Source organism: Rhea pennata, chromosome 10 (genome assembly GCF_028389875.1).
Source record: "Rhea pennata isolate bPtePen1 chromosome 10, bPtePen1.pri, whole genome shotgun sequence".
NCBI lineage: Eukaryota > Metazoa > Chordata > Aves > Rheiformes > Rheidae > Rhea > Rhea pennata.
In genome coordinates this window covers 14768830-14794547 of record NC_084672.1, presented here as the reverse complement: position 1 = coordinate 14794547, position 25718 = coordinate 14768830, and the positions used below count along the sequence as shown (strand labels likewise).

Below are 25718 nucleotides of genomic sequence, written 5' to 3'. Positions count from 1 at the left end.
TTTTCCTGCTGTCCTAACTTTTTAGCTCTGTGTCTTGATCATACTTCTCTTCTGCTATACCCATTCCCCTGCATTTCCTTGAATCCTCACCCCTCTTATCTAATTCTCCTTATAACTCTGAAAACAAAGGCCTGTTCCCCCACCATACTGATCAGCTTTCTACTTTGCAGACTGCTTGTGGTATGAGATGAGATCAAAAATCACACCTCTGCAATTGCATGGATAAATCTTGATGGTAAAATAGTAGCATGAACAGAACTTTTACCCTATGGGCAATGTACAAGGTATCAGGAAAATGGCAACATTCTCTTCTACTGCAGCTCAGACAAGAGACATGCATTCTTTCAGCAGTACAGTAACTTTCCAAAGCAGCTGGAACAATTTCCTCATTCTTGCTCTATGAGGCTTCACTGCACCTGAATGATTAACAGTATTAGACCAAACCTCTCAAAGAATATAAGAAATGAACAGAACGAATTTTAAGAGCTTTTATATCCATACAGAAGTACCAGCAAAACAAAATTCTCTCCAAAAGCTGTTGGATCATCAGATTCTTACAAATCATCATTCTTACAAATCAGATTCTTACAAATGAAATTTCTCTTAAAAAATTCTAGAAGTGTAAAAGCATCTTCAATGGAATGTACTTTAGACCCATTTGAAAGTTCCCTTATATGTCAGAGTGGTAAAAATGATGTTTATATATATGGGGGATCAGGCCTTCTGCATTTAATGAATTAGACAAGTCACCAAGATATGAATAAGATTTATTCTATTTAGACAATAAGTTCTTGAGCTATTTTTCACTATTACTTCCGATGTTCACTGCATCCTTTTGATGTTATTCAATCAATTCTTTTTATGAGCATAATAAAATCCAGACACTTGTAAAAGATATTTTATCTTTTGTGTTTCAATACAAGAAATGATCTAAAGCCCTTCATAACATCATCATTTCAAAAGTAACAATAAACCTGCAAAACAAATTTAAAGTATAAATAACAATGACAATCCTTAATGCCTCCATGATCTGACAAGCAGTCCAATTGCTCCATGTAATTGGCAGCATCACTGTATTTTCAGCTATACACAGCTCCATGCTGTTTTATGAGATGAGTATTACACTTTACTAACAGTATATGTCCTACTATTCAGTGAATGCATTTTACGTAATGTATATAATTTCATTATTTGATGAATGTTAAAGCACAAGATGTAGGCCTCTAACACTGGCTTTAATAAAAATATAAGGAATGTCCTTTAAATTTTGTCTTACTACATGAATGACCTAACACATTTGAAACAAAATTATATTTAATGAAATCTGACTGTCCATTAAAGAACTGACTTTTAGAAATATTGTTTGCAAAAGACCTATAGTATTGCTGTGAATTTGCCTGCAGAACTCTAAATATGAAATCCTCATTAGCTAACAGCTGTTCATTGGAGCACAGCCTAAATGCCAATGGTGAAAGGAGCACTTTGCAGAAACAAGCCACAGCCAGTATTAGCCAATAATTTTAGAAGTAAGCATCCATGAACAAACTAATGATATTGAAACTCTTTTCTAGTAACACATGTAGTGCTTCAAGACCAAATAAAGCCATACTTTTAGAATAGCACAGGGGGTTCAGATTTATAGTGGATGCATTATATTTTTCTGAAGATGAAGTCTGGCATTATTAAATGAGCACCTTTCATGAAACAGTTAAAAGCAACTGCAGTCTCCTGCCTTACTGATACAAGCTGTCCTAAGAAAGAGGTTGTACTGACTATAACAGCCAAGGATGGATCCTCAGCTGGTTACAGCTGAATTGAAAACTATTCAACAGAATAAGCAATCTCAAGCAGACTGTAGATAGATGGTAAAGATAAATATGTGGCTTTCCCAATACCTGAACCTTAATGCTTTTTGTATCTTCTCATGTAGGCAGAACTATAGTGTAAGAGCGACCTCTACAGGTTTTACAAAACACTCCAGACAGTTCAAACGACAGTTAAAGACTATTTTCTTCAAACTTCTCCATTAGTTTATTTGGAACCAGAATACAAGCATCAGTCTAAAAAAATGACACTCCCTCTAAGCAGCAATTTGAAATCGATAGTATCCTGAACTTACAACTTGTAAACATACAATTAGAGCAAATTTCTTTAATGGACATATGCCAGCCTTCAACATATGAAAATTACATAGAGGAGACATTAAAAATATTCTAATTCCAAGGAGATTTCAGCAAGAATCTTTGGCACGTAAAATAAATCCCATTTGTACCAAGTTTCCTCCTTTTGTAAAGGATATTTTACTGTTACATGCTACACAAACTGTTACCCTTTTCTGTTGTGCTCTTTAAATACTTTCTATTTTTTAAGGACTCAATGCATTTGACGTGTACTTCTCATCATGTTTAAAGAATCAGAATGATCCAGATGGAGGCATATGTGAATAGGAAGGAGAAAGTTCCTCCATGCAAACCTTTATTCAGACAACCGAGAATTATTTATGGCTGCTGCTAAATCAGAATGTGAATAGGGCTTAATTTCTTTCACCCATGTTACTTTCTTGGCTACAATTTTATTATCAAAATAAAAATTCTGCTTCAAAAAATAGGGGTGTTGTGACTTATAGGAATGCATGAAAGTCCATAATGACCTTGCTTCTCTGAAAAGGTATACATTCTATGAGGTGCATTGACAAGAGTAGAGTCTATAGCACCAGAAGTAACTAGACTGCTGTAATCAATGTTAACTGCATTGATGAATTCAATTTTAGGCACTGCATTTCAAAAATAAAACAGCTTAAGAACGTATTACTGATAAGAGTTTTCCACCTCTCCCTTTCAAAACTGTTTTTATGTTTCTTATTTTTATTGTTATTCTTGTATACATTTCAGAATTAGTCTTTTAAGCTGCAATTCACTGGACTGTTTAAAGAATAAAATATTAAATCAATTTTTGCAAACTGATTTAGACCTGTCATATTGTTATAGGTGTATGGATGGCCTTGATATTTTAATCAGTTTCTCTACGATATCTGTGAATAATGTAAAATACATTATTTAAGTTTCAGCTGCCATTTCCACCTTCATAAACATTATTTCTACATATATATATATATCCAGTTTCCACTCATATATAGTGCAGGCAGGTATCTGCTGTGAACAGGAAAAAAAAGGAGTCCTGTTTTCTTTTATGTAAAACTTACATTATGGAAATAGCTGGTCAGAGATGATGTGTTACAGAGTTGTAAGATATAGGGGAAGAACGAACAGAGCCTTAAGGAAGTGTATTTCTTTCTTGAGTAGTTCTACAATCCACATGTGAAACAGATGATCATTAGAATAGGCCCTCAGTGATTCTCTTATTATTTACCAGTATCAAGTATACAAATGTTTTGATGAGTAAATTCTATAGAAGAATTACCATCTGACACTGTTTCAGGAAGTGGAACAGACCAGTTGGAGAGCTGGAGTTAGAAGAGACCTCTTCATTAATTTCTTGTTTATGATATTTATGGACCCTTTTTATTTTTTCCTTAATCTGTAACTCACCAAATGGTAACGCAAAGTAGACATCTAGTAGGATCTCATGTGAAGTTGGTGTTTTTGTGCCATGGATCTCGCTTCCATTTTTTACGACTTCTGAGTGCAATGTCCACCAAGCACCTGGACCTTCCTATGAAAAATATCCTGAAAATTACTTGGGTAGGATTTATAGCATTACCCACTTTTTCCTGAATCAAGGTTCCCTTAAGTCAATGGAAGTCTCCTTATGACACTAACAGGCTTAGGATCCATTCTTGATTTTTCCAACTTTTATTTAAGTAGTTTCTAAGACTTCAGGTTCTTACAGATATGGTATTTGAAAAACATTTACTCAACAACAAATTCATAAATAGGCAAATCCACATTAAGATGAGTAAGATGCAAGAAACATGTATATTGAAAATTACTCTTTATGAACTGAGATCTTTGAGCTCCCCTTTGACTTGATGACAAACAAGCAGATTATAGCAAGGCTGACATGATCAACATATGATAATAACCAATCCAAAAAACAACTTTTGAAGCAACTCAGGAACTAGAAAAGTTCCGAAGCAGCCTAATTATAAATAAAGGCTCAGAGGGTCTGAAGAAATTAAGAAAACACCGACTTGCATGTTTTATATGTTTAAAACTCTAGTGTTAAATATTACGCCACAATCTCAGTGCCAGCAATTGCAATTCAACAGCAGCTAGGGTTGCGGAGCAATATAACTTGCCTTGGGGCTGAAATAGCTCTTGGCAGTTGTGGTACAGAGCAACTTCTAATTTAAACAGGAATCATCTTTCCCTGCCTCCACTCTCTGAGTAGAATCAATAAAATGTCAGTTCAAAGTATATATGAATAATCAGTCCCTACAAAAAATGACTACTGGACTGATAGGGGATTCCACAGAAGGGATTTTTCTTGATTTGTTCTCTTATCTCACCAATTATCTTTTCTTTCTTAAAAAAAAAAAGTTTTAGATTTTTTTTTTTGTTTGTTTGTTTGTTTTTTTATAAAACCCACGGACTACATGGAGTAAAGATGATTCATGAATGGGATAACTGTGGAGTATTAAGAGTAAAGCCATTTCTTACTTTTCTTGAGTTCATACAACTTCACAGCACCGGCAGGTAGTTTCAGTATCTCCATACCCCCTACATGCAACCTTCTTGTGCAAGTAGCCTACTGAAAACATGGCTGCTCAGTAGAGCATTCTGGTGACTAACTGTTTTTACGTTGGACACAAAGTAGTTCTTGATTTGACTCATTTTCTCCACACACCCTTCTCCCTGTGCCTAGTTTACCATTAATTTCATCATTATTATAATGGGTCAAATTTCTTTTCCTCTTTGAAACAGTAGCATTTCCCCTGAATGACAGAATAGTATTATGCCTGTTTTACTAAAGATTTACCCAAGGTCACCAAAGATACAGGCCAGGAAGCTTAATTTGAAGTTACCTTGCTCTAACCAGATAAACCAAACTGCCTCTGCCTTACTAATAAATAATGAGTGCATGTGAACTTTAATCCACTTACTGAATTATACCTCATTGAGTATGAGCCATTACTCCAGGGTATGCGGCTAATGCCTATGAACTGTCAGTTTAAGAGTCACATACACATTATGCCTTAATATCACAGCCTGAATGAAGCAAGTGACACAGAATTTTACATTAATTATGCCATTACAGTAGTTGTAGCAACTAAGAATGCCACTGGATTTCACTTCAAGTCTTTTACATTTCCACAGAAAGTCAACTTACATCTGTTGCATGTTCCACAGTTGCAAGAGGAATCCATAAAATGCCTAAAATGCTATCCCAGAGCAAGCCTTTCTTCCAGAGTTCTATAATGAATCCCTTCGCATCATCACTGATTTCACTAAAAACAAATACAAAAATTGGAGATTTGAAACTATGAATACATAAAGCATAAAACTGAAAATGCAGTCCCAACTACTCTGTTCTCGTGTAATACCTTGAATTAGTAATTTATAATACAGTAATTTTGTTTTCAGTGAACTCAAAACGTGAAATAACTGTCATGATACAACCATTAGACTAGGTAAGCCAAGTCTCAGGAATCAAATGTTCAGGATTATTCCTACAAACTGATGAGCACAACAATTCTGCTGGAAATACGTAGCACAGAAGTCTCAATTATCTTTACTTTGCTACAAGACTTGGACCTATTGGATACAACCTAGAAAGACAACAGGATCAGGAAGTGCATTTGTCTCAAGTTCTTCTGAGCAGCTTCTGCATATAGAATTTGTTATCTCCACAGGATACTCGTCTCCTGAGGACACCCTGAAGTCACCTGCATTCTCAGGTTCCACTGCAGCTAACTTATTAGCCACAGGAGTAATATAATATAGCTAGCCTTCTGTCGGGTGATTTCTGTTAGGTGAAACTGGAATCCATAAAACTAGCAGCAGTCATTTTGAACATAAAACTCAGAGGAACATTTTCAACAAAACTAAGATTTGGCAATACTGGCCAAGACAGTACAACAGACAGGCAGCATGCGCCATCAGCTACAGAGGATTTATAATGGTATGGGAAAACTTCCAACCTTCCACACAAAAATTCAAGAGAGAGAAAAAACAGACTGAGATTAGGAACTAATGTAGTTCCTAATCTTGTTCTCACTGTAAAGGAGAGAAGATGCAAGAGATGTTTGGATCTTATCCCCTTCACTAGAAGTGAGAAGCTGCATAATACAAGAAAATTATAATGGGAAAACTGCTCTTGACTTCAAGAGTTGTTTCTGCAGGCCTTGTTTTTGTTTTACTTATGATATATACACATTTTACTAATAACTGTTTTTTGACCATGACACCAAAAAGATCACACAACAACTATACTTTTGTAGGGATTTAAAATCATTTTTTTGCCAGGCCATATGGCTCACCAGTGATGTGAAACTAAAACTAATAAACAAAACTGCAAGTTATTTCCATACAAAACGTCCGACAATCCTTTACATTTTACTATAAGCAGTTCTGTAAATATGACACATATTAAGTAGACACTGGTGTCTGCAACTGACTGATATGTAATCTTCATTTGTTTAACTTAAGTATGAAAACTAATCAATAACTGATTTGCATGGTGTAGCATAGTGAATTAGTGTATACTCAATTTTATCAGAGAAAGAACAAATGAAATCTGAGAAGAGCAAAGTACCTTTGAGACAGGTACTGGACCTCAACACAATGCTTTTTGTTAGAAACATGGTGGACAGCTCTAACTTTTTCAAACTGTTGTACTTCTGTGGTTAAATAGCTATAGTGAATACAGCATTTTTTCGTTCAATTTCTCACTTTACAAATACATAGAGGAAGGCAGACTGAAAATTTCTGTCTTCAGAAATTGTTTGACTCCATCTTTAATACTGTTGTATCGGTAACTGAAGAATAAAACCGTACATTAAAACTTTAAACAATATGTATTTTCAAAAAAGCAAGTTGGTAGTTTTTGTTCAATGGAGCAGTTTTTCTTTCAAAAAGAGAAGCAGAAAGAACCTTTAAGAAAATGGACTAGAATAAGCAAAAGGTCTATACGAATGTATTTGTAAATGCCTACTTATAATGCCTTTTAAAAAAGTCTGTCCTGTCGCACAGTTGAGTAAGCAGTATATGGAACTACAGCAAACTCAAAATATTTCCTCCAACTTTTAACTAAATTTAATTACTTCACGCTAGAAAGGTGCTTTAGTATTCTTTGGTAACATTTACATTACAAACTCACAAAGTAATCTTAATAAACTGCTGATTTGCACTGATTTTACAGAACACTCACTTATGTACAGTATGATTTAAAAGAAAGCACTTATAAAGCAGAAAAACTAATCTATTAAATACCTTAATGTGTACCTCAAAAATTGATAGGAGAGGCTACACATCCATTCTGAAATAGTATTTAATGGCCTGCTGCACTAAAGGTAACAGATAGAGCAAATACTGAAATTTAATCATCTACTAACTAATACACTCTACATTGTCACCCCAAAGCCCCCAGCACCTTATAAAACTATTATGTCTGTATCATTAAAGTGCTAAAAATTGTTTCACTACATTATTATATAATAGTGACTCTTCTACACCAAAACATGGTAACATTTTCTACAATTCACAGCTGCAGTGGAAGAACGGCATTTATTAAGGCTAGCTATTGATACGGAGAATAAATTTCCTTAATATTCTCAGAGATAGGCTCCTCTAGTCTGGCTAATTTAAGCTGCAGCTCTGAAGAGTGCTTGAGAAGTCCAATGACTGTGGAAGAAGAGGAAAGAGACCAAGTTGAGCTTTGGTTGATGTTAGCCTTTTTTCAATAACTCTGATCCTTCTTTACATCCAGCCATAAAATGGAATGCAAAGATGATAAATGTTGACTTAATGTAAATAAGAGACCAGCCCTTCAGTTACATAGTGTCTAGCTAAGCAAGCAAATAGTCTACTGTAGATCTCTAAAAAATCAGTTGCATGACATTAGAAAAGCTCCTAATTCAATTAGTAACTTTAGGAAAAAAAATCTGATGAAATTAAGGACTTAAGAATATAAGCACTATGAAATTTACTGAAATACATCTGTACAGCAGAAGAAGAAGAGAGGGAAAACTTAAGAAATGCTTCAGTTAATACAGTACAGAATTAAATGTGGTGGGGTTATCCTAATCAAAATGCTAGTTTCGGTAAACGTACAGCTTGTTAAAAGGCTTTTTCTTTTTTTTATAGCTTCTGATGACCAGAAAGTGTGCGTGTGGGGGGAAATCTTCAAAACAAAACTCAATCATTTGATAAAATACTAAATTAGATTTAAAATAAAAATTGTAGGAAGCATATTTTTCAAAAATAAGTAAAGCCAATTAAGTGTTTAATTCTGTAAAATATTTCAATCGAGTCCTGAAAAATAAAACCTCTGTTGCCTCAGAAAAAGATACGGTAACAGAAAAAGATTTGTGCTGGGAGAAGGGAGGGGGTCAAAAAAGGTGGAGGAAAGGACCAAAAAAAAGTAGAGATCAATGCCCTATCTTAACATCTAATAGGGTTAAATATTTAATTCTTTTAAATTGCTTTGAAATTGATAGTTGAAAGCAAGATTCCTCAGAATGTCAGTGTTTATGTATGTGCTTGCACCTATCTGGCTAATGAGGGGTGTATGTAAGGCTATCAAGTACAGAAAAGGAACAAAGAATGGATAACAAGATGGAAAGACAAATCAAGGGGGCAAAGATTTGCAGGCAGAGATGAGAAACAGTACAGGTCAATAAGTAAACTACCTAAATGGATGAATAAATGGACAGAAAAAGCATGAATTATATATAAAGAAAATCAATCAAAACAAAAATGAAGTTGCATGAGGATATTCAGTTCCGCTCTCTCCTCCCATTCCTTCATTCCTAAAAAATAAAATGAAATTAAAGAATTGAGATAAAATATTTTCTCTCCCTTCTTGCCTACTAGCCTTGGTCTGCAGTGTGAGTGGCTGAATAACCTGCAAAACTGACTTTTGTTCTGGTTCATAGAACTAGCCGGAGACATTTGAGCTGCATACTCTCTCCTTACCTGTATTTGTCAGTCTGTATTTGGTCTGAGATGTTATTAAATGTTCTAAACCATTTAGATACAGTCAACACAACCAATTGATAAGAATTCCCTGTTACTTACAACATGAAGTCCTGTTCCCAGCAAGGTTTACTTCCTCTTCTGTCTATTGTAGTGCTTTTTAAATTTTGAACTTTTAAAACAACATATGTGTGGAATGCACCTGAAAAGTAACCAGTACATTTACTTATACTTCTAGTTTATTATTTTTTCTAGAAGCTAGACACATTTAACTTCACAGCAGTAGAGATTTAACTCTAAACCCTATGCACAGATTTGAAAGGCACATCTGAATGTGAATTTTCTTGTATTTGAACAAGAAAATCCTTATTATTTCTAATGGGATTATAACAGGAAAATCCCTGTTTATCACAGGTGGAAGAGAACATAATCCTAAATGTGAACAAGTATTTGGGGGATCAGCTATGAGATATGGCTTCTCAGAATATTAATCCATCTCCCTTGACAGATACTGCATGCAACCAGTAAACATTCCATTTCTGCAATTAGGATTCTTTGGCTTTCAAGTGATACAGCAATACCGGTGATTGGCTAATTGGGGCTTATGTTCAATTATGGTAAAGTCACAGATGCAGTAAGGCTTTTTCATGCCTTTGTGAGCGAACCTAGTTCTATTCATAGATGCAAGAACAAACTGGGCTTCAGATGCTGTCCCACATGAACTCAGTTTCTGTAAATGCACAGAAAGAATATTCATAAAATTGGACCTAATCAGCAGACAAACAAGCCCTGAAGATTTTTGAAAGTGCATAAAAATATCCTTAGTTAAAAAAAAGCTAGGAAAAACTATGGGAGTGCATCACCCTTTAGGGCTTACATAGGCATCTAAAAAGGCCAACAGCATATTATATTGTCTTGATGGCTACCACTGTTCAGAAAAGCTTCTCAGCTTGCATGCACAAAGCACATTCTACATTAGCCTCTAGCAGCTTATATTAGGATCAACATCAGCATATTTTTAAAGAGAGACTTTATTTAGAAGAGTTCTTTACAAACTATACGTGTGAAATGAGACCAAGAACATAAGTCCTTTTTGAGTTGTCTGTATCACCCAAAGGTAAAACATTCAGACTGAGTAGGAGGGGAGCTGTTCCTGTCTACAATACACTCTTGAATAGGTTGTATCAAATTTCACTGCAGTTAAAAAGCCTGCAGGGAAAGTGTTAGCTCTGTACATCCTGTATGTAGAGCTTCCTGATTACAGCTAAGGACAATGTTTGATGTAAAAACTAAAAATATGTTCTGTAATGGGAACTACTTGTTTCAAAGAGAGTTATCCATTTTTTATAACTCAATGTACCAGTCTTCTCAAATATACCTGTTCTTACACTGAACAAACTATTGATAAAGTCAATATAGATTTGGAAGTCTGATGACTTATTTAAAGTATCCACAATACGTAATTCACATATATTCCTATTCCACATTCTGTGTAACCAAAGAAAACAAAAAGTAAAGTTTGCAAAATGTTTTCTAGTTGAAAAAATTTGTTTTCCATTTGAGGGCTTGCAAGTCATGGCTGTTAAATTTCCAAAGAATTCTTCATTAAGCCACTTGGCTGAAACCTTCCATCTTTAACTCCCGCCATGTTGAGCGCCACCATCTAGATCAAATTTTCAATCAAAACCACAACAACCTCCGACAAAAATCATCTCCTTTAAATGCAACCATGACTGACAAGATGCAGATCAATGAAATAGACTACCAGAAAAAATACATATCTAAAAAAAAATCTCTATTATATTCACATTCAACTCTAATTTCATTTGCATTTGCCAATTTCATGCCCTATGTCACAACAATGTATCACACCAGCATTCAAACCTGACCACCTTACTGCCTTTCCCCACCTCATTTTCTAGCATAAATGAGTACATTTAAAGAAATTCCATCTGGCTGTATTATTACATTTTTCCCTTTCCTAGAGCTTTGCCATTTGCCTTTTCAAACCACTAGTTCTCCAGGAGCTCCTTGCTCCTTGGCAGCTCTTCTCTGGATGTCTCCCTTCACTACTTCACCACTCATTTATCCTCTTCAGATTTCAGGAGATATACCAAGTGAGAAAGAGGACTAAAAAAAAATACTGTTTTCTAAATAATCCCCTTAAAGAGTAACAGTGTCAGGAGTACATGCTATTCAGCATACTCTGGCAACACAAATAAGCTGACCCAAGAAAGTATGGCCAATTATCAGAGTATATCGTTCAAGCTTCATTACCTGTTATTTACGGCGTTAACAAGTGCTATACAACATTTAAAGGCCAACTGAAAATTATTTAACTTGTAAAAAAAAAAACGTTGTTTGATAATCATCTTTTGTAAATTACTACCTCTTGAGTACCAGTAAGATATAACATTTACTGAACCCTGAAGAATCTCCTTCTGATAGCATTAGGAATTTAACAAAAAAAAAAAAAAAAAAAAAAAAAAAAAAAAAAAAAAGACAAATTCAGACATTTCTTCAATCTATACTTCACAGTTTAAATACCAATGACCATACTTTGCAGCAAACTAGCAGAACCATGTCCCAAGCAAGTAGTTTAACCTGTGCTGGTTCGCTGGTTCAGGTGATGTCTCCTTTAATCCAGGTATCTTTGAATAATTTGCAGGAATTACTTAAATGTCATAGCCAGACAACTACTAGCAAATTTTTCTTCACTGATTAGTTGATTTATCAGTTTTTCCTAAGAACTAATAACAGCACAGCTCTTCAAGGGTTTATCATCTATGTGTGAGAAAATTCTGGCTAAGTAAGGCCTTTCTTGTCCACTCTTTGGCTAAATGTTGGTCCTTGAGCCAGACTTACAGAATCTGGGGCAGCTTGATTTCACTGATGTTTGTTTCATAGGGCCTATACCTGATCTATACAGCTGTCAGTCAATTATGCATGGGCTTCCATCTGTATCTCCTCACAGGAAAAATGCAGCACCATCTCCTCCTCACCCTGGTGATGCTAAACCCTGCATTCTGCTTATAATCAAAATAATTTCTCTCAACTCATGATGTAGTTAGGTCATCAAACCAGATAAAATTTCCTTTTAATGGAAATATCCTTTAAATAGCACTAATTTATGACACCATAATTATTAGCACTGAATAGATTGTGCAAGTCTATAACCTGGATTTTATGAATAATTTTTTTCTCCCATAATTTTCTTTCCTTATTTGTTTTACATTGAACACTTGAAGAAATGGGTGTCAGTAGTCCTAGGTTTAAATGATTGTTTAATATGCCACATACATTCTTTTCCAAAAAAAGAAAGCATAAATCAGAAATTAAAGAGAAATCAGACTTACCAGCTGCTTCATTCAACCTTCCTTTTTTCACTATATAAAAAAAAGTAATTGATTATATTCAAGTAATGCTTTGATGACTCTTGCAGATTTTATTAAAAAAATAAGGATTTCAGTAGTTTCAAGAATTCATCACTATAAATGAAAATTATTCTTTAATCACAATGATGTTTTTAAGATAATGATTCCTCTGAAGTCTTGAGGGAAGAGGAAAAATGCAGAGAATCTCTGCAGTTTACACAAATATCCTCCATAATAATTATACTGATTAGTTACAAGAATTAATTTGAATGGCACAGGAAACCACGCTCAGTAATGGCACCAGTAGTAATTTATAGCAGACATTAGCAGCACATCAGAAGTACTGCTTTCTGTGCCATGTTTAGTGTTTGTAAATATATGTACTGCATTGAGGTTTTCTCCTATCAACCAGTCAAAATAAGAAACAATGATCCCCAAATTGTTAGAGCATTTATGATGCAGCAGAAGATATGTGGAAGCGGAGATGCACTCCAATGTTATTGGAAACATTTGTTACCAAAGTGGTGCAACTGGGTGCACCTGTTGAGTAAAACAGGAGTATTGAGAACCCAATATTCATTCCACATCTACTTCAGAGATTTTACTTCAGACTCTCTCTACTGTCATCCCATAGACTGCATGCTCAATAACAGCTGGAGCAGATGAGGCATACTCCTAGAGTACAACTTTCTGTTGAGTTTGCTTGAAAAGGAACATGATTTTTGCCCCCCAAACTCCTTTGTGATGCAAACTAAGTACAACTGGAGAAGAGCAGTAGCTTAATTTCAAAGCCAAAAATAAAAGTACAGTATATATGCTTCCTTTGCCATTTGGAATAAATATACACCTGTATATACACATACAATTGTCAGGACCATGTATTCATCTTCTGGCATGTGAAAGATAAAAATTTAATATCCTCCAGTAAGTGATTTGAAGTACAGACAGTAGATTTGGGGTACTCCTTGCCAAAGGATGTGATGGTGCAAGAAATTTAAATTAATTCTAAAAGAGACTGAAAACTATTTGGAAGAGAGATACACCAGGGGTTGCTAAATAGAAAAAAAATGTGTCAGGATCAGAAATTACTCTCAGATGAAAATACATGGAGGTTTTGAGATTTCTGTGGATGGGGGATAATTACATATGCTTGCCATTTCTTCCTCTACGCTGTATGTCTGCTAAAGGACACTCAATACAAGCCAGTATAACAGTCTGTTTTTCAGTTCTTACTCCTAAGCAACAGTTCTACCTAGTGTGCTGTTACACAAATGGAAGATAACACCTCCCAAGCAGAGCTCTTCAGTGTACTTTGACAGAAGACTGCTCAGCTACTGAATTCTGAACAGATTTGGACTGAATGAAGAAGGGGAGCTGCTCAGCCTCTAAAGACTGAAGCAACTCTGGGCATGCACTGAAATACTTTGATATCATATTTTGAGACCCATGGACTTCAGATTCTTCTATGGCCAAGAGGCAAATACACAGAAGTTTAATTTCAGACATAAAAATCTTCCACTGGATCTGGCCTTTTTTTTTTTTTTTTTTTTTTTGTAAAACGTGAGAAAAGCATAAAAGGAAACTGAAACCAGTTCCCCCCCAAAAAAAAATAAACTAAAAAAATAAAAAAAAAAAGAATTTTGTAAACCCAGTGTTGTCCCTAGGCACCTATATAGAATATCTCACTCAGCTGCACAAATGCCACTACTTTTAGTATTATGACCACATACTATATTGCAACAGCCACCAATCTGAGGTCAGATGTCATCAAAACTAAGAAAGCAAAATCTAATACTTGACAAGTGGCAGCACTGCCTGTAAAGAGCATTAATTTCCATTACATAGAGATGACTCCTGTTATGAAGAGGGACTGTATAAAAACAGTCTTCGTACTTAATTTTGACCTGCTTACAATGATTTCCAGAAAAGCGTGCTTGCTCTGTAAGTATAATTATGTGTTCTGTCTGCCAATCCCCTTAGTTCAATAATTCTGTTTATGACTAACAGTATTGTTCTCATTACTGTTGCTAATTCTTTTGCTTTAACAGTAATAATAGTGGCAAAAAGCCATATAATTCTAGTAACATGCATATGATAACAAATATATATGGAATAAAATGCCACATGAATATGGTACATGGCTTGCAGCAGTATTCAGAATTCTGTCTATATGGAGCTTCCCAGGTATCAATTAATTGGAGTGCTACAATGGTATGCACAAAGAGACATTAAAAAGTAGTTTTTCCTCTTGCTTGAAAAGGAATACGATCAAAAAGTCAGTGGATCAGTATTTAGTCATTCTGAGTAAATGAAATAAGAGGTAGTATGATCTTGAAATAGAGATAGAATGGGATGACCCTGAGATGTTTCACTGTAAGTTGAAAAGAGATGAATATCATGAAAGCTGAATGCTTCTGTGTCAGCCAGACGAGAAGCTAAAACAAGAGCTATAAAATTCCATTAACATTTAATGTTTCCTGTCACTATAGCTGGAAAAGAAGACTACTCAGCAACGACCAAATTTCTCACTCCTTAGAGTTCCATTACTAGATCAAACGTAAGTGCAACCACAGGGCTAAAATTCAAACTTTGAAAAGACAGCACGCATGACTGCCAACATGTTGTGGCTGAAAACTCCATGACTTAGGAGGGCAATGGGATTGTCGCTCTAAACTTAGTTGTGCTTTGGGTTTCAACAGTTGTGTCTTTGACAAAGTGCACAGGTATACTTTCCTCTTAATGACACTATTTTCTTCCTTTGTATTTCTGTTAGACTCTAGAGCCCAAACAAAGAAAGGCTGTGGCCTCTGATCCTTGTGCAAAACACTCAGTTTTACAAGTCCAACAAAGAAAGCACGATCAATTACAATATGGTATGAATACTCCCCTTGCGCTTTGTGATGCCTTAGGAAAATTGTTATCTTCCAAGGCACAGATTCACCTGAGTTAAGGCAGTTTCATGCAAACACAAGAGTGCTTGGTGTTGATGCAAACTGTCTGAACTCCAGCCAACAAGCAACAGAAATTACTTAAGTTACAGATCTCACAAACATTGCTTCCTAAATGTTACAAGCCTCTGCCAAGAGGAAAATTTATTATATATATACACACACACACACACACATATATATAAAAATAAAATAAACACATTGAAAGGGAAAAACATTCTCTTCAAACTCCTTTAAGTGCCAAGAAAACTAACAGTACCACAGAATCCACCAGCTATATAATTCTATCATTTTTACATTTTATGAACTGGTTAATAGTCAATTTATACTGATGTGTCTGTTCTACAGACAACGCAAAAACTTAGTAAGCACACAAATACAACACTAAGGGCAAATTGGAGGCCAGGTAACCAGTAATACTACACATCATCTCAAAAAGCTACTTCAAAATTCTTCTCAATAATAGATTCGCAGTGATTACTCAGAAGATTCACAGATAAATATGTAGTAGTGAATTCTTTATTTGATTGCACATAAGAAATTGTTTTATTATGCCTGTTAGAAGACATGCCTTTTACTTCACCAACTAAAAAGTAAAAAGCATTCCAAATTCTGACTTTAACAAATAGAAGTTCGACTCCACAGTATAGCTTTCACTGATGAAGAATGCCCCAAAGCTAATAGTATTTGACTCATACAGTCACAATACCTACCCAAATCTAATCTTGTCATCATTTTTGATCAAGTGTACGACTAAAGTCTGTGAAATTTAGATTTTTTAAAAAGTAATCTTGTATTTTCCTACCCTATCAATACACATAAGACAGTTCAGAGTCAAATTGAAACAAACAGCTCTGCCATCCTACAAAAATTATGCTTGCTCTAGGAATAATCTCATGCATACCATATATTTCACTGTTATACTTAGGACCTAATAGTTGCCAATAAATAAGAAAAAAATCAGCAAAATTCTCAGAGTCTGCAACAGTCCCTGAAGTTTCCTATTGCTTTGTGATTCCCTTCCAGTTTGCTTAACATCACCTATCCTCCTCATTTTCCTTATTCTTGCTTTTACCTTTTGCTAAACATCCCTAAGCACTCTATGGAACTGTATCACATTTGCAGAATGTTTATCTAACTACCTGAATGATTCCATCAAGTCTCAAGCTCTCAGAAAGCTTTCACTTTCAAGGCAAATGGGGAGAGGCCATTGAACACTCTCACTGAGCCACCAGCACACTCCAAACACTGCAGCAGTTCAACCACTCTGCAAGTGCACAGTTTACAGACTGCACTTGCTTGGCTTCCCTTGAAGCAAGCACTGAAAGAAATATTCCCATTCATTTTAATTACCACCCACATCTGCAGTTTACTAAGGTGCTTTTTTATAGCTGCCTACTACACATTTGCCACATCTGTGAAGGAGCTTGCTTGGTAAGAAAAACCTACCTTTTATAAAGAGAAGTTCCATTCTGGTAGAAAATTATTTTAAAGAATACCAATTAAAGTGATCCTCTTTTTTAGAAATAAAAATAGTTGGCTTGGTGAAGATTAGATTAGTGTTTTCCCCTGTTTCCTCATTGCGAGTATGCCTGGGTTTCACTCTTCCTGCATGCTCCTCCCATGCTTTGCATGGAGGAAATCCAGCCAATTGATGGACTGGACAAATTCTTCCTCCCTCTATATATATATTTGCTGAGATGTAAGTGTAGAGGAGAAATACTACAGTTGTTTTCTCACCTTCTATCCACTGTATGTAGCTGTCTCTAGGCTAAGTACATTTCTGAGTGTCATTTTTGCAAGCAGTAACACCAGCACATAGCAACTATTTTACTAAGGACGTACTCTTCTTAGTTTCTTAAATTCTTGAATTTTGATTTTAATACATTCAAAGCATCTGAGGTGGAACATGGAAGGTTTAATTTTTATTTACAGGTCCACACACTCAGAATCTTTCTTTTACTACATCAGCTACAGCTAAACATACATAGGGTTAGTTTTCTAAAATAAAGCACAAATAAATATTAAACATCAGGAAACACAAGCTGAATTTTAACTTGCTTCAAGAATTTCTTATCTTTTTGCACTTGTTATTTTTCAATAATTAAATATGCTCTTGCAAAGTCATAATATTTTACCGTAATACTCAAAACGGCCTGAAATCACTATTGAAAGCTATGCTGTTTATGACTACTTGTTTAGATTAATGTTGTAGTTTATTTTTAATTAAGTTCATCATATATTTTTGTAAAATATAACATTTGACTTCTTAAGCTGTTCAGTCTGCATTGTATTGTAAACACAGCTTTTGGACTTAGATGTTAAAATCCTTAGAGGAGCGAATGAGCGACTGAGCAAGTGAGCGTGCATGTGGTGCTGGGGAGGCATAGACCTGAATTCAGTATCTAGTGAGTGGCTGCCTACAGTTCCGGGGAACTAGATCTGACAGCCAGTAAGGTCAGAAATCATAGAATCAGTAAGGTTGAAAGGGACCTCTGGAGATCATCTAGTCCAACCCCCCTGCTCAGCAGGGTCACCTAGAGCATGGTAGACAGGGTTGCATCCAAGTGGGCCTTGAAGATCTCCAGAGAAGGAGACTCCACAACCTCTCTGGGCAGCCTGTGCCAGTGCTTCGTCACTCCCACAGTGAAGAATTTATGTTCCAATAGGAGACTCAACAAAATTCAGCACAAAATTTATTAAAAAAAAATCAACAGTCACACTGCAGAATGTCTATGGTCCTGAATTTTTTGCTACATAAGTGTTTACTAATGTTGTTACATTCTTGCATAATAGCATCATCCTAAAAAGTTGTTAACACACCACTTTTTGGTATTCTGTTTTAAATTAGTATATTTGCATCTGAATTTTATTTATTCTGAACAAGTTTCCCACAGCAGTCATGTTCTCACAGCCAGAGTCTCACTTTATGCAAATGATGAAGTTCCACTGAAATTAACAAAGTTAGTCTGATTTATGCTGGCTGAGAACCTGATCCTGAGCTTGCATTTGGGTTAAATAAAAAAAGTCTACTTGGAAAAAAAAAAAAAAAAAAAACACCTAATCACTGCTCGCTTAAGGTTCAGAAAATAGTACTTAGAGTCCACACTAAGCCTTGGCATAACTCAAAGTTAAACAGCTGCAGCTCTGACTTCTCAATCTATGGGACATTGCCTCCTCTTCTTTCCCTTCTACCTACCTTCTCAGGTACCAGGGCCCTCAACATGGAATCCTGAGATTCTCCTACACTCTGACAGGGTCTGACTGCAGCACCCTCAAAAACAAACATGTTTGTCCAAGAGGTGCCAAGTATTACTGCATCTAGTATCTAAAAGTCACCTATTCTGAAATTATGACTTAAGTGATCATAGTTTTCTTCAAACAGGGATAATTCAAACTTGAATATAAAAAGAAGATATCTACAATAATAAGAAAGTTATAGTCCATGTAAATACTCATTTCTGAAAGAGTTCCCTTATAAAATTCATTTTTGCACAAAACATCTGTATTTTTAAAAAGCTCAGTCATGGAAACTATTTGCTTTTTAAACTTTAGACAATGGCTCCATTTGAGTGAGTGATCACAAAGAAAATGCACAAAGGACCATCACCAGCCAGATGACACTTCCAGCTGGGAAGCAAACTATTAACAAAAATGTACACAATGAAAAATATTCACTTCCTTAGAGTCCCTTCAGTTCTCTGGCTCTAATAGTTAGAACAGTCACTGTGGTTCATTTACTTCACTGTGAGGTCACTGTTGAGACCTTCTCATATAAACAACTAGGAATGATGTTATGGCAGTAGGGTGGGAAGTACACAGAGAACACCAGAACAGAGGCTGAAGGTTGCCCTGTGAATTGAGAACAGGGTATGTGCAAATGTTCCTTCATTTGGAAAAACTGTTTATTATATTTAACAAAAAAGTAATGGAAAGCAGTAGGCTGGAACAAGCTGTGTCAAGATGATGTTTGAGTAAAAGCCACGAGAGCAGAAGCTGCAGGATAGCAAGTACGTTTCACAAAATAGTTTCTGTACTTTTAAGCAATTACCTTACTGCTTAGCCATGTCTTCCCTAGCGTTTTTCTCTTCTGATATTATCACTTCTTACTTAATGCCTGATATGACATTTAGTCCTATAATTTCACTGGAATTAAAATCTCAACACTGCAGATCCAAACACAGAATCAAGAACTTACAAGCATTGAAAAAAGAAGCAAAAGGAATCATTTGCCTTGCATTTCTATCTAAACCATAGCAAAACTGTCCATACTTTCAAGGCCAGTGTATTTTAGTAGAAGAGAGTGATCAAGAGCAGTGCTGTTATTAAGGATGTGTCAGCTGACATCTGACACAGTGCAATGATCTGCTTCCAAACGATATATTTATTTTTGTAATGCAAATTCTCAGCTGATCAAAAAGGTATTGTTTTTTCATTTCTGTGAAATTAAGCTTTTTCTAGTGAGGATTTGTCTTATGTATTATTTTTTACTACTTGTCTTTTCTGCACTTGAATTTATATGGCACATATTAGCAAACTGAAGCCTGCCAGCATTGTTCCGTTAACTCATCAAAAGCAAGGAGATTTCAGCCTGATGATTTATGTACTTGGCATTAAAACTACATATTGTTCTTCTCAGGAAGTTCTTTCTCTACAGGATACTTGTAATACAAATATGGTCATGAACCCATGCATTTTAATACAATATATTGCATACCAAAAACAAGGAAAAGGGCACATCTGAATACTGATTACAATAACATGTGGAACATCTCAACTCTCACAGAAAAATGGAAATAAGCAGAGTATTTTAAAAATTCTTTTTTGTAGAAAAAAATCATTGTGGAGAAAAAAATTCCTAATTTAAATTAATATTAGAAGTATGCAGTGCAAGAGCAAAATCCCTTGCTTTCCCAATATTTCTATTTATGTATATATTTTTAAATAACTTCTCTTTGAAGCCCTAACATTTCACCTTTCCTTCTAAAACTGGCTTGAAAAGCATTACTTAGATTTTGCATATCAATGAAACAAGTGAGCTGAATTTTGATCTGATCAACACTCACAATTACCTCAAACTAGCACATGAAGCAACATGCCAGCCCTCATCAAAAGATTCAGATGAACTGGTTTTGGCCATTCCCTTGAAGTTAATCATTGCCTTAAAATAGAAACTAGTGTGAGAAAGTTTATTAGGGAAAAAATTTTACACAGTCCTCAAATCAAATTAATCAAAAAAAAAATCTTTATCATCACTACTATGATCACAGTAAAACAGAAAGCTGAAATAAATGATCAAGAAATGAACCAGTAAAGTCAGTTTTCCCAGTTCAGTTCTGTCTTTTAGAGATACAGGTTTTGCATCCATAGATGTATACTGTAATTTTCAAGAAACTCCGTAAGTAATAGAAGACAGAAATAATGAACTTACTAACAAAATACACTACCAAATACTTTGTCAAAGAGATAGAATACACAGAAAAAAAAAATCAACTGATTTGATAGGAATTACAAATTAGATCAGTTCAGTCCTTGCCTCCTAAAGAAAATATGCACAACTATGGCTAGGGACAATAGTGAATGTTTTCTGGGCTTCACAGGGATCATCTTGACAAATGGGCTTGATGCACTGGGCTTATTCTGTTTCAACAAGAAACAAACGAATTGTCATTCTTTAACATGTTACGTATTATTAACCACCAAGTATATACATATGAATTTTAATGAAAGATCTATTCACTCAGATTTTGGAGATTAATAACAAAAAACAAGCCACAGGAGTAAAAAAAATTAAGTTTTAACAAAGATAAAACTAACATGTCACATTCATATTCAACATGTCTTTTATGTTATATTCACTGGAATTAATAGGTTATTAGGCTAATAATAGGTTTAACTAGCAGTTCTTCTCTTATCCTATCACAGGAAAATGGTATTTCATTTATAAACAAACCATAAAAGCTTAATATAATAATATAAGCAAACCATTCCACAAATCTTGGAATGCTGAAAAACTCAACACCTAGAGTATGACAAAACTATCATTTTTAAGTTGGTCTTAAGCTTTGGGGAAATAGATTAGTGAATCCATTTAAAAGTGAAAGTTCTCATGCACAAATTTTATGTCACTTAACATCTTTCTTCCTTGGTTCCAATTTCATAAAAATTGAAGAGTTACCAATTACCTGTCTCATAGAGGTCGCGTTGGAATTAATATCCATATAGTGTTTTAGGATCTTCTCAAGAAGAACACTACAAATAGAAAAAAAATTATTTTTACTGTTTTACATAAATAGAAACTGATTATGTACAAACCAGGAGCCACTGCATTGCTATACTTTCTGGGCACAGGACTGCATACTTCTGATTACAGCCCTTAAGCTGGGGTACCGTTCTGACCCAACTATGAGTTCTGTCTCTTCAATGACATAGTTATCTGGACCACTGAAGTCACGTGCCAATGAAGTCTCTGCAGCTGGCTTCCCTCTGCCACGATTTCTGCCACCATTAAATGATCAATAAGCAGGATAGATCAGGAAAAGATACCTTACACAATACACAGAAATATGATCTCTGAAATAAAAATGTATTTGCTTTTAAAAATCTATTTTAAGTTAATCATGATTTTATAAAGATTTTTTCTTGTTAATTGCTTTGCTTATCTGTATGATTTGTGTGAGATTGTTTACTGCCACTCAAACATTCAACTATGCTCATTTATAGCTATAGTTAAGGAGCGATATGAGATACTAAGCTTTAATTCCTGTTATATTTGGATAAGATTGTCTGAGAAGGACTAGAAAATTCTCAAAAGCAGCTTAGCTCACTAGAGGCCCAATCAAACATGTACTCAGTCACTGAATGCTAAAAGTGCAGGTCTGCCTCCTGAGAAAGGAAGCCTTCCTGTCTCTTGGATGTGTTGCTCACATTCTAATGCGCAGAGACTTAGTCTTCTTGACTGCTTTCATTTTACATCTGGAGACACCTAGCGGCTAGAGTCTAGTTTGCTCTGAAGGACGCCAACGACTTTTCCTCCTTGAACGAACTCCAGGTATTTTCAGATCTTACTTTTATAAGCCATAGCACAGCATAGGTATTCTACTTTTCAAATAAAAATGAATTACAAGAAAGAATGCTATTTCATACTGCATGTGAAAAATGTGAGCTGATCAAAAAATGTGACTTCCCCCCCCCCTTACGATTTACTTATTTCTTCAGATGTATATTTAAACATACCTTGAACTTCCCCCTTCTTCCTCCCACCCCCAAATGACCATGGAAAATATGCCTTGCTTTTACAAGATTTCTTTCATCTGCTTTATAAGACATTCCTCCCGTCTGTATATTCTTCCACCACATATTCAGAACATTATTACATGAATTGAAAACAAAAACAAAGGTTATAGAAATTCTATTTCTCTTCCTATGAAATGGCTAGATCAACCCAGAAAAGAGGTATATACATTTTTCCTATTTAGCAAAAAAAAATTTACAGTAACATTATATATGACTTAAAATATTTCATGCTACCTCTCAATGGAAAAAAAACATTCAACCTATGAGGAAATAAAATACATGCTAAAAATTTTCTTTCATGTTCTCCTTCTCCTTGCTAAATGTATTAATTTAACAATAAAAACAAGTGAGATTACACTGCTCTTCACATGTTGATAAACTTAAAAGCAGCTCACCTGTGTGAGCCAGGCACATCAAGTCACCCTGAGAAGTCCTCCCAGTCTACTTAATTTTGTTTTTAATTTGGACTGAAGTTTTCAAGAGAATTAATACAAGTGATATCTCAGTATTAGCACTGCATAGGAGCCTTTTTTGGAACATGTCTTTTTTAATTGTTCCGTATCTCAATACTTGTTTCCTAAGAAACTTTCCATATGAATAAAAATCAGTTAACTGGAGAGCTGCAAATAATTCCTATATGCTTTCTGAAATTTGGCAGACTCGCTTCATCTGGCCAGGTATGTTTATGTATTAGATTTGGAGGAAATGCTGAGTAAAAATGAACAAACTGTTCTATTCAATTAACTGCTACAGTATCTCTCCTTCTTTGCTGGCCTTCACTTCTCACTTCAGTTCTCCTCTATTCTCTCTCCTGTCTTGGTGTTTGTTCTTGCAGCTAGGATACTGCGCATTTCCTTTGTGGATGGTTGTATTTTTTTACACTGATTTATACAAGTACTTTCAACTTCATAGATAGTCCTACTAATGTGCAAGGCTCAATTCAGATTCTTTTCCAGAACATTCGATTTTATTCATTTTATTTATCAAATTTGTTATCTTGGCATCTGTATCTCCTTCTAAACATAATTCACAAATGGATGACATTTTCCATCGTTTTGTGTATATCTGTATGCATGCAATCATCCCTCTGAATTTGTTTGAGTGCTTGGATCTTGCTAGCTTTCTTGATGTCAGTAGAACTCCTCCACATGCAAAAAGGTGGCAGAACAGAGTCCCTAAGAAAATGAGTAAAGCTCAGTAATTCTGTCTCTCGTCTCCACTCTTGCATGAAAAAAGGTATTTCTAAGCAACAAGACTAGTTAGTCTGATCTGTGATTTAATAGAGTATTTTCTCACCCAGTCAGCCCTGGCAATCTTCAGAGTCTGCAATCAGTTACATATGCTGCAAATTCCATGTGCCTTCTCTTAATGCTTTAAAATAGTCTCCATATTTGGGATACACAATAATTGCATTCAATCTGTATGGGCTCTGTGCCTGTGGTTTTTTAAGTGTAATCCTCTGTTTAGCTCACTTAAGAGCAGTGGAATCCACAGAAATCAAGTATTAGATGAGATTTATTTCCAGAATCTGTTTAATACACATACCAGAAGTGGTTATATTTTTAGTATTCCTTGTATATGTAGTATTTTTAAAAATATCTGTAATAGTTCAGTATTTTGAACCTTTTCAAAAAAATCATTTTATATGCTAAAGTCACCTAAAATGCATTTCTAACACAAGTATTTCCTGTCCTACTTATGGGATAAGTAACTTCTTTCTCCTGATACCTCATGTACCACAAAAGTAAAAAGTAAAGGAAAGTCAAACGAAATAAAGCTGCCATAAGTGTCCACATTGTATGGTTTTACAGAAGCAAGACTACTGAAAAAGATGTGGTCATAATGCTTACTGTATGGAATTTTAAGATGGGAGGAAAATTGTCAAAAAATTCCGTGATCTTTTACTTTTCAAAAGGCAGATGAATATTTCTTCAAGTTTGATGTGTAGTCAAACTGCAATTCAACAGCAACTCCAGTTTCTGTACTTCAAGCAAAATTAGGCAGTTAATAGGACTGAAAGCAAAAAATAATAATAAAAAAAAAATCTCACCTCCTTGTTCTCCTGGTGCTCCCTCTAGTGTCTGAGGGGGAGAAAGGGAGAAATACATTTACTTTTCAGCAATTACAGTAAATAAGCAAAGACATTCTTATGTTTTACAATTAATAATATTGTGAAATACATATTTCACTCCCTTGCTTTAATTCCAGAATGCAACTGCAGGTGGGGACCCACACATACTAGAGCAATTTTTGAAATTGCATTTATTCTCATAAAAGCAGTGATTTAATCATTATCCTTAGGTATCCAAAACTGAACATAACACAGTTTATCTTTGCAAAACAATAGCTCCATTGACATGAAGTGTGACATTTTTCATCAATATTTCATCACATAATACAATAAATTTTTAATCCTTGACAACTCTGCCCTAATGTAATGCTGTTTCATGTTTCACCATGTGACACCTGTCAACAATGTTGTTAACCACTAATTGTTTATTCATCCCAATAACATTCCTTGATTTCTAATTGAAGACAGATAAATATTCACTTTGTTCAAGTTACTTTGCTGCCTGCTCAGATGGAGGGAAAGGCCATAAAGGGAGCTGAAGAGAAGGTGGAAAGCAATCAAATAATTACAATAATTATGTGAGAGATTGAAATTATGTATTCTGAAAGGTTAATAAATTAGTCAATTAAGATTATTTCTCATTAAAGGAAAGAAACATACAGGAACAAAACTCTGGATCATAAAAAAAATACCGAAAATTTGCATTTGTAAAAGTTCTTTCAAAGTGCTTTCAATTAATAGATCTCAGGGCTTTCCACAATGGGATTAAATCTCATATTTATCAAATTACAGATGAAGAAAGTGAGTCACTGACATGGGAAGTTAGCTGCACAATGTCTCCTACTAGACCAGTGCCTAAATCTGCAATAGGACATGGGGTGTCCGAGTCTAGCACTCCGATCATTAAGCCAAAATAATCTTCAACACAAGAATC

General features: G+C 35.0%; 1 protein-coding gene across 3 annotated transcripts in view; it reads right to left on the bottom strand.

Annotated features, from left to right (window-relative positions):
• UNC13C (unc-13 homolog C) overlaps nt 1-21660 on the bottom strand; it is a 246277-nt gene extending 224617 nt beyond the window's left edge. The window contains exons 1-5 of one of the 3 annotated variants that reach the window (XM_062583737.1): nt 21603-21660; nt 12452-12481; nt 9198-9297; nt 5290-5407; nt 3549-3672 (exon numbers count right to left, since the gene is read on the bottom strand). In XM_062583737.1, coding sequence (XP_062439721.1) covers nt 3549-3672; nt 5290-5407; nt 9198-9202 — 247 coding nt within the window. In that variant the 5' untranslated portion in view covers nt 9203-9297; nt 12452-12481; nt 21603-21660. Of the gene's footprint in view, nt 1-3548; nt 3673-5289; nt 5408-9197; nt 9298-12451; nt 12482-16866; nt 16986-21602 lie in introns of those variants that run through there. The other 2 variants (XM_062583736.1, XM_062583738.1) reach the window with 2 other exon arrangements.
• Nucleotides 21661-25718: the final 4058 nt, after the last annotated feature.